General features: G+C 34.3%; 1 protein-coding gene across 1 annotated transcript; it reads left to right on the forward strand.

The window, feature by feature from the left end:
• The first annotated feature begins 3900 nt into the window (after positions 1 to 3900).
• Positions 3901 to 4614, forward strand: LOC131861582 (uncharacterized). The gene has a single exon (XM_059214932.1). It carries the CDS (start codon positions 3901 to 3903, stop codon positions 4612 to 4614), a length of 714 nt encoding a protein of 237 aa, XP_059070915.1.
• The last annotated feature ends 6448 nt before the right edge of the window (positions 4615 to 11062 follow it).

The raw sequence follows: 11062 nt of genomic DNA on the forward strand, positions 1-11062 counted from the left end.
CAACACACAATGTTGCCATTTCAAAGCCTATACCTGTAGTTTCTCCCATCTTTGCATCTATTTCAGTCTCACTCCCTACTGCTTTAGGGGATTTCAATCAACCTCCCCCTAATTGGGTGTAGGTCTTGATCACTCCTTCTCTAGAGCCTCCTCTTATCACTTCCTTGTTGAACGTGCCTCCCTTGTCCTCACCAATTAATATATTACAGATGCAGGTGGTTCCTAATATGGCTTTGTCTGCCCTACCTATTTTTCCACCAATCCAGCATCTGAGTTCTCTTGGGATCCTTCAGCCTACTACAATTGATAGGAGGCCTAACACTCCTATCCCATGTAAGTACAAATTCAAACAAGGCCCTATCTTGAATTTAAAGTGACACAAGTCTTCATAGTTATGTTCCTTACCCCTTACTCTACTCGTCTCAATACCTTTTATTTTTATTGTCTATATATGCATGATCGAGAAGGCCCCGCCTTCTCTCGAGTATGTTACTGCCCCTCTTATAGATGATAGAAGTTATGTTCTTGTTTCATCTTCTCCAAGTGGGTCACCTGCTTCCTCCATGGAAGCCTTCATATTTTCCTCCTTAGGGAACATCCCGACCTTGTCTATGATCTTCACACGATCGTTGAACCTTGCCTCCTCCAAGTCTGTAGATGAAGATGTCATTGTTGCTTCATCTGTTGCTCTCACTGTTGATGGGGTTCCTATTGTGACCCTTGCAATAGTCCCTCTCCGAGACCACCCCCCTTCTCGCTAGGATATTGATTGGGAGGATGAGGCTCTCCTCAACGACGATGATCTTTGACATTACAATCCCATCTTCAGCGCTAATTTTTAGGATATTTATCTTTCCTCTACATTTTTTTGCATGACTCTGTTCCCCCATGCTTTCTTTATTTTTTTGTTCCCTTCTGTATGACCCAAGTTACTTTGTAGGTACTTGGATACATGAGGTTGACTATCTTTATCCATTGTAGTCCACTGAAGGACCCGGGTTACTCTATAGGTACCTGGACACAGGGCATTTTCTATCTTACACATTCCTCTATTTGTCTATCTCCTTCTATTTTTCGTATCTTTCTTTTCGCCATTCGAGAATGATGCAAAGCATTGGGGGTATTCTTTTCTTTCTTCCATGTTGACCCAAATTTTTATTTAATATTTATCTTCATGTTCTCTTCTTTAGATCCAATAAATTTGGCACTATGATGATATACCCATCTCGGAGTGATCTACTATATATCCTTTTAACACTACTATGAGTTTTGATGGCAGACTATCGAATCCCCCTATCCTCTTGCATTGAATCCTTTGATGTTGTGGCTCTCTATATGCCACTAGTGGCATTCCATGGAAACATATTGCTATTTTGATGTTCCACAAGTTCTCTTATCCTTAGAATGAGATGCCTTTCCATCCATATCATTCTAAGGGGTGGCCATCATATCTACATTTAATCTTTTGCCTCTTGCATTTGTTTCCTTTGCTAATTGCTTTTTCATGTTTGCCTAGGTGGGGGCCAATACACTTGATGTTTTTCCAAGATCACCTTCATGGGGGCCAAACCATTCTTTATTTTTCTCTCTTGGTTTCCTTTGTAGGGACCTATATACTACTTACCAAATTTATTTGCCCTATCACATTTCTATCTAGCATGTCACTACCCATGCTTGAAAATTTATCTAATATCTACACTATCGTAGGGTTATCTAGCATGTTGTTATCCATGGTAAAAATAATCTCGCCCTATCGTATGGTTATCCATACTAACATCTCACACCCTATCGTATGGCCATCTAGCATAACACATCTTGCTACCCATCCTAACGTATCTTATACCAATGATGATTGCTTATCTTGTATCTTTCCATAACCAGGGGATTTCCTCCAATGAAAGGTTTGTTTCTATTATGTTATCTTATCCTTTCCTTTAGCTTACCATTCATTAGGCGATTTTGTAGCTAGTATGTTTGCAATGTACCAAGTATCAATATCTATTCAAAATGTTAGCATCATCTTCCTAGGGGCAACCTCATCTAAATTAAGAAAATTTTCCTCCATGTCGCGACTTTTCTTTCTCTATATCTTCCTCTACTTTAACTTTGCATCCCTCAAAAAAGGCATGGCCACTAAACTGGGGGAAAAATAGAATATCAAAAATCTTACCCCTTTGCGATTAATATGACAAATGGAATCTTCCCCCATGTCAGAGGAGGTCCGGCTTTTCTACCTTGTCCTTTTATCCACTCGGATATATCCTTGTCAACTCTCACCAAATTATTATGAATGTCGCCAACCTATCACCTTTGGGGACACAGTCGTGGAGCAGAAACATCTACGCGGTGCGCAAGCATCCCATGAATCTGATAGTCTACAGGTCGTTATTTGAGCATTACACCTCCCCCCGAAAGGAATCATAATTCCGAGCTATATGCACCCATCAACATCGGTTTCCTTTCAGGAGCTTTATCTATCAATTTCAGAGGCATTTGGGGGATTCACTTGGCAAGTTGATGATCTTTTGCAAGTTGAAGCTCTTGTAGTTTATCTTTGGACAACATTCTAAAAGCATTACCATTGTGGCAGCATTTCAAGCACTCTACGCCGACATTTCCAATAATCGTTTATGGAAGGAGAGTTTGCTTGATCCCTTTTCTTTCATTTTCTAGTATCTTTTACCAATCCGTTGGTGCATCTTTTCAATTACCTTTATCACTTGATTATTACCGTGGCTTCTTGGGTTGTTCGTGGAGGTGAAAACACCAAAACAAGGGTCTAACAAGTAGGTAGACTCCAAAACATAACCCCCAACATTTTCGTTTCTTGCATGTGTGTAGGTACACCAACATGATGAGGAAATTACCTTGTGGGAGGCTTCATAGCGTGGATCTCTAGTTTGTCAATTTCCTTCCCTTTTCTCCTTCCATTTCATCTTGGTTGTATCGTATATCGCATTTACTAGCTAATCTTGATTATTTAATGTATTTTTCTTGCATTATAATCACAGTTGGAAAATTTTGTACGAACTCTATACCTCGTTTGTATAGGATGAGAGCGCATCGTTTCTCTATAAATCTTGTTTAAATACTGTAATATACATTGAAATAATTATTTTATGCATTTGTTTAGGTTCTTGATTACTTTAAACATTTTTTTTCATTTCTCATATTTGTAGTGCCTACTTTGTACTTGTAATTATATTTTTAAACATACATTTTAAAATAAATTGTTTAACATTAAATATTACGTTGATCACCCATAATTATTTGGTGGTTAATATTGTAGGTTATAATTGTCTTGAAGCTTCTAAATAATGTGGCTGGAACAAGAAGATTGCAACTACCTTCATTTTATATACAAACAAACTATCCCTTAATATATTAGTATATATTTACTTTTCATGTAGGTTGAGCATGTCAGAGTGCTTTGAAATACAAGCTTTGGCTAAATTCACATTCATTTCAAAGGAGGGATTAAATTTAATGGTGAAATCTGTTACTTGTACAAAGTTCCATTTAGTTTAGGGCCATCTAGATGAATTGACTTCATGCAATTTCATAATTATATTGAATAATAAATATTTATCCTCTTTTTTAATAATTAAAATTTATCTGTAACAATCGAAAGAAATGACAGTGAAAAAGGTTGTATGTTGAATAAAATCACGTTGTATGTTGTATGACCGTCTCTGCTACGCCATAAGACTTTGAATGCGTGATTTGAGTAAAAACTATAACTCACGACTCCCTCTATAAATGGGTTATTACATCGCATTGTATTCCATATCAATCTTCATTTACGAATCGATTATTCAGTGAGAACGTAAACGTTTCCTTTGCTTTTGATTCAGCAAAAGGCTCTCGATCTTCAATATGTCAAGTTTGATGGGCATGAAAATGAGCGCACTGCTTGTCGGTCTACTGTTTCTGTTTACTGTCCATGTCTCCGCTCGATATCACCCCCAAAATCCTGTGAAAAACAATAATGTGCTTATAAGTATGGAGCAATTAGATAACTGTGCAAACTGCAAGGGCAACGGTGAAGACTCAAGACCTTGCTGTTCGTCACCCTCGAATAAGGCTGTTTTCTCACAACAGCTAGATGACTGTCCGAATTGTGAAAGCAATGGTAGAGACCCAAGACCTTGCTGCCACCGCTCCAACAAGATTGCTGGCAAAACCAATAATGTTCTTGCAGGCATGGAGCAGTTAGCAGGCTGTGCGAACTGTGAGGGCAATGGTGAAGACCCAAGACCATGCTGTCACCACTCCAAACAAACTAGCAAAAAAGATAACCTGCTTACAGACATGGTAGAAAAAGATCTAACTGACTGTGCAAAGTGCAAGGGTAACGGTGAAGACCCAAGACCCTTCTGTTCGTCACCCTCGAATAAGGCTGTTTTCTCACAACAGCTAGATGACTGTCCGAATTGTGAAAGCAATGGTGAGGACCGAAGACCCTGCTGCCACCCCTCCAACAAGGTTGCTGGCAAAACCAATAATGTTCTTGCAGGTATGGAGCAGTTAGCAGGCTGTGCGAACTGTGAGGGCAATGGTGAAGACCCCAGACCCTGCTGCCACGCCTCCAACAAGGCTATTTTCTCAGGATAGAACTGGGCGGATGGCTGGCTTGGATCTCAGTTAATATTCGTTTGCCTTTTCTAATCCATTGTCACTAGGCGTTCCACACAAATAAAACCTCTTACTTTCCACAAATGTTCAGCTTCTTCTGGAGCACCAATTGTGAATCAAAGTGCACTATCACATGTAATTTCACGTTGATAGGAAAGCTGGTTGATCAGCTCATTCCTGATGTCTTAAAGTTGAATTTTTTTAAAGTTTCAAATATATAAGAATGAGAAATTTAGAGAAGATTGTTGATGTTGCATGATAGAAATGATCAAATACATATCAAAAATCATAATCAAATGCATAAGAATGATAAACATAGAATTGGATGATTATAAAACAATGTGTGTCTATGTGAATAAGGTGGCAGATAGGTGAATAGAAATGCTTATAATTGGATGGGTAGAAAAGATGCATTTTGTTGGTATTGCACATAAGAAATGATCTAATAAATACCACAAATCAAATTTCAATCAAGTGAACAATATAATTCATAACATATTTGCACACATAAGGATGATAAATATTTGCATTCATAAGGATGACAAATATATAATTTAGATGATTATATAACAATCTGTGTCTATGAGAATAAGGTTGGAGATAGGTAAATAGAAATGCTTGTAATTGGATGGGTATAAACATAAGAAAGTACCCACACTATGTACATAATTTTTCCATTTATCAATGCATAAATATTAATTTATTATCTCAAATTACATACAAAATGTAATAAAAAATATGATGAAAATATAAAATTTGCCATTATAACTAGCGTATATCTCAAACTATCGATTCAGAATATTTTTTGAAATAAACAACAAAGAACTAAATAAGTAATATTAATGGTATAATAGAGTTTACATTAGACATTCAATACCAAGTTAGATAAGGTACTAAAATTATTGGAAGGATAAGAAATGCCCTCACCAAAATACTATCTACTTCGCATCAAATATGGACTCAACAAGGATTAGTAATGAGGTCTTTAAAAGAACCTCATTACAAGGAATACTGGTTTACAAGTAGTTGGACTTGACCTAGCTGGTCAAAATGGATATCTATGCTTAAGATTTTGAAATTCATAAAACAACCAAAAGTGTGCAGTGAATAAGAGGGGTAGAACACCTTGTCCAGACAACTACTAATTTCAACCTGAGATGCTTTTACAATTTTCAAAAACTAAACAAAACCAACCCTCCTACATATCATTGCAACACCCCAAGATCATTCTCTTTTTATTTGTGTAGGTCGAATTCCAAGACAACTTCTTGTGGGGTGAGGGGCCAATGATAATGCATAAAAAATATGTGCACTTGACCCTCTATGCACTATGAACAATTTCTAAAATTTTGTTTTATTAATTTGAAATTTAGTTTAATGACTAGTGTGTGGTTTTAAACTGATGTGGTACTATAAGGTTCATTTGGAAGGTTACTAAAGAGTTTATCCATATATATAGAGACTTTTCTAGTTATATCTACTTCATTTCTCACAAGATTTAAAGCTTTTTTAATATAAATTGAATCATTTGTTGGGGTTGAATACATCTTTAAAGGGAAAGATAAGAAATTACACAATCCCTATAACTCTCATCAAAGAAACATAAAGCATCTTAGAGAAAATAGGAGAGCCTTAGACATTTTCAAATTTAAATAGCAATAGCTTCTCATCACATCGAAGACAACTTGGTATTGATTGGCTACCAGGAGGTAATTGCTCTATGCAACAAATAATCATGATATTGTGTCAAAAGCCTTTAAAAATCTATACGTCACATTAGTTATTTCAAAAGGCATGAGCCAAGCCCTATTGGCAATAACCCAAAACTTGGAATCACTTGTTGTGACCAATCAATGCATCGCAACTATCAAAAATAATGAATTTGAATGCAAATTACAACCTTTCATGTGGAAATGAATTTGGACCTATATAAGCAACATAATTTTGTTAAAGTGAAAACATAAATAAAGAGCTTTGAGCTCTTGATTGACTCCTCTATGGAGCTCAAGAAAGGTATCAAGAATTATATGTGACAACTAAAAATTATCATTAGATAAGATGCAACCCAAATTATTCAATTTTTTTGCCACTTTATTAGCTTCTTGATAAGAATGAGACATTTGGTAGGTTTGTGGTGCAGCGAATCAAGGAAATCTCATACATTAGGGCTCAAGTAATAGGTTTGTAGGTGTTTTGAGTTATTTTGAGTTTAATAAGGTCCATTGAGACCATTTTTATGTAACAAGAAATATTTGGAGTCATTCGGGTCAATACATCCAAAATTGCAAAATCTTGTAAATGTTGTCAATGTAAAACAAATTAAAAAGTTACAAGAAGGGAAGTTAAAAGGTCATTTTTGTTTGGACAAGTTTAAAAGTCATTTATGTTTGATTTTGGAGGTTGGAAAATGTATATAATTCATTTTAAACACAAATCCCAAGTGGGGAAGTTTCGTGAAGGAATGGAATAAAGAAAACACAAAGTTTGCATGCCCAAACAATGTTTTCCAAATAATCTAACTGTTTTTTGGTTTTGTATAGACTTTACTTTGCATTTAAGGATTTAAAATTTATTTAATATGATATAGGATCTAATAAACTTCCAAATGCAATTATTTTTGTGGTTTCTCGTTAGGTATTAATAAAGCTATGATTGTTTGAATGATTGCAACTTCTAGATTTTCCAGGTAATAGTCATGTTGCAACAAGTAATATGGATTCGTAAGGATGTTATATGATCTTAAAAGTAGTATGGTTGGATAGAGTATCAATTAAAATTTCCATTGTGACCATTCTCATCCCTTTTCATTGAGTTTTGAGTATTTTAGAGGCATTCTATTGAGATAGGGTTTGAAAAACCCTTGGTGCCTAATAAAAATTAGTAGTCAATTTTACTCCTTTGTGTTACAAAACAACCTACCTTGATTTTTATATATGTTGTATAAATCTCACACGAGTATCCAAATGTTGTGTTGGATACTTTAGGTTAGGTCTGCATCAAATGTTATGCGTGACAAACTTAATTTGTTTTACTAATTAGACCTAGTTTCAGTTTACCAGTAAATTATTGAGCCATTTGTTCCACAACAACCCCACCTTTTTTCTTGATATGTTGTTAAGCTTCTAAATGGGTATCGAAAAGTGTTATCATATTTTCTAAATATTGTCTGTATAGAAAGTTATGCTTAGAAAACCTCTGTTGGAGGGCTAATAGGGAAATAGTTAGATTGTGAGTGAAATTCATGAAGTTACCATCCCACATTTATAGTTTGTTTGGTATGAGTTAGTATGTGTTTCAATCCCCTTCTCTTCATCATTTTGAAAAAACTCAAATAAAGAGAACGCCTGATTTAGAATATGAAGGAGAGAGAAACTTGGAGAATGGAGATTTTTTTAAGAATTAATCATGTTCATGGAATGAGAGAATATGAGGAGAGAGAAACTTGGAGAATGGATAGTTTTTTAGGAATTTCATGTTCATGGAATCACCCTCTATCCAAATATTCATTTCTCTTTTCTAATCTGTTGCCAGTGGGTGTTCCACACAAATAAAACCTCTTACTTTCCTCAATTGTTCAACTTCTTCTAGAGCACCAATTGTGAATCAAAGTGCACTATCACATGTAATTTCACGTTGATAGGAAAGCTGGCTGATCAGCTAATTCCTGATGTCTTGAAGTTGATTTATTTTAAAGTTTCAAATATATAAGAATGAGAAATTTAGAGAAGATTGTTGATATTGCATGATAGAAATGATCAAATACATACCAAAAATCATAATCAAATGCATAAGAATGATAAACATAGAATTGGATGATTATAAAACAATGTGTGTCTATGTGAATAAGGTTGTAGATAGGTGCATAGAAATACTTATAATTGGATGGGTAGAAAAGATGTTTTTTGTTGGTATTGCACATAAGAAATGATCCAATATATACCACAAATCAAATTTCAATCAAGTGAACAATATAATTCATAACATATTTGCACACATAAGGATGATAAATATTTGCATTCATAAGGATGACAAATATATAATTTAGATGATTATATAACAATCTGTGTCTATGTGAATAAGGTTGGAGATAGGTAAATAGAAATGCTTGTAATTGGATGGGTAAAAACATAAGAAAGTACCCACACCATGTACATAATTTTTCCGTTTGTCAATGCATAAATATTAAGTTATTATCTCAAATTGCATACAAAATAAAATAAAAAATATGATGAAAATATAAAATTTGCCATTATAACTAGCGTATATCTCAAACTTTCTATTCAAAATATTTTATGAAATAAAAAACAAAGAACTGAATAAGTAATATTAATGGTATAATAGAGTTTACATTAGAAATTCAATACCAGATAAGGTACTAAAATTATTGGAAGGATAAGAAATGCCCCCACCCAACTATTAGCTAGTTCACATCAAATATGGACTCAACAAGGATCAGTAATGAGGTCCTTAAAAGAACATCATTACAAGAAATACAGGTTTACAAGTAGTTGGAGCTGACCTATCTGGTCAAAATGGATATCTATGCTTAAGATTTTGAATTTGATAAAATAACCAAAATTTTGCAGTGAATTTGAGGTGTAAAACACCTTGTCCAGACAACTACTAATTTCAACTTGACATGCTTTTACAATTTTCAAAAACTAAACAAAACCAACCCTCCTACATATCATTGCAACACCCCAAGATCATTGTCTTTTTATTTGTGTAGGTCGAATTCCTAGACAACTTCTTGTGGGGTGAGGGGCTGACGATAATGCATAAAAAACATGTGCACTTCAGCCTCTATGCACTATGAACAATTTCTAAAATTTTCTTTAATAAGTTGAAACTTATTTTAATGACTAGTGTGTGGTTTTAAACTGATGTGGTACTGTAAGGCTCATTTGGAAGCTCTCTAAAGAGTTTATCCATCTATATAGAGACTTTTCTAGTTATATCTACTTCATTTCTCACAAGATTCCAAGCTTTTTGATAAAAATCGAATCATTTGTGGGGGTTGAATACATCTTTAAAGGGAAAGATGAGAAATTACACAATCCCTATAATTCTCATCGAAGAAACATAGAGTGTCTTAGAGAAAATAGGAGGGCCTTAGACATTTTCAGATTTAAATAACAATAGCTTCTCATCACATCGAACATAACTTGGTATTGACTAGCCACCAGGAGGTAATTGCTCTGTGCAACAAATAATCATGATATTGTGCCAAAAGCCTTTTGAAATCTTTAGGTCACATTAGTTATCACAAAAGGCATGAGCCAAGCCCTATTGGCTATAACCCAAAACTTGGAATCACTTGTTGTGACCAATCAATGCACCGCAACTATCAAAATTAATTATTTTGAATGCAAATTACAACCTTTCATGTGGAAATGAATTTCGACCTATAAAAGCAACATAATTTTGTTAAAGTGAAAACATGAAAAAAAGAGCTTTGAGCTCTTGATTGAATCCTATGTGGAGCTGAAGAAAGGTAACAAGAATTATATGCGACAACTAAAAATTGTCATTAGATAAAATGCAACCCAAATTATTCAATTTTTTTGCCACTTTATTAGCTTCTTGATAAGAATGAGACATCTGGTAGGTTTGTGGTGCACTGAATCAAGGACATCTCATACATTAGGGCTCAAGTAATAGGTTTGTAGGTGTTTTGAGTTATTTTGAGTTTAATAAGGTCCATTTAGACCATTTTATGTAACAAGAAATATTTGGAGTCATTTGGGTCAATACTTCAAAAATTGCAAAATCTTGTAAATGTTGTCAACGTAAAAATAAATGAAAAAGTAGCAAGATGGGAAGTTAAATGGTCATTTTTCTTTGGACAAGTTTAAAACTCATTTATGTTTGATTTGGGATGTTGCAAAATGTATATAATTCCTTTTAAACACAAATCCCAAGTGGGGAAGGTTTCGTGAAGGAATGGAATAAAGAAAACACAAAGTTTGCATGCCCAAACAATATTTTCCAGATAATCTAACTGTTTTTTGGTTTTATATAGACTTTACTTTGCATTTAATGATTTGAAATTTATTTAATATGATATAGGATCTAATGAAATTCCAGAATGCAATTAGTTTTGTGGTTTTTCATTAGGTATTAATAAAGTTATGATTGTTTGAATGATTGCAACTTCTAGATTTTCTAGGTAATCGCCATGTTGCAATGAGTAGTATGGATTTGTAAGGATGTTCTATGATCTTAAAAGTAGCATGTCTGGATAGAGTATCAAATAAAATTTCCATTGTGACCAGTGTCATCCCTTTTCATTGAGTTTCGAGTATTTTAGAGGCGTTTTACTAAGATAGGGTTTGAAAAACCCTTGGTGAATGAGCCTAATATAGATTAGCAGTCAATTTTACACCTTTGTGTTACAAAAAAACCTACCTTTATTTTTATATATGTT

This window comes from Cryptomeria japonica, unplaced genomic scaffold (genome assembly GCF_030272615.1).
Source record: "Cryptomeria japonica unplaced genomic scaffold, Sugi_1.0 HiC_scaffold_27, whole genome shotgun sequence".
Lineage (NCBI taxonomy): Eukaryota > Viridiplantae > Streptophyta > Pinopsida > Cupressales > Cupressaceae > Cryptomeria > Cryptomeria japonica.

Coding starts and splice junctions, on each gene's coding strand:
- LOC131861582 (XM_059214932.1), top strand. CDS start 3,901: ATGAGCGCACTGCTTGTCGGTCTACTGTTTCTGTTTACTGTCCATGTC.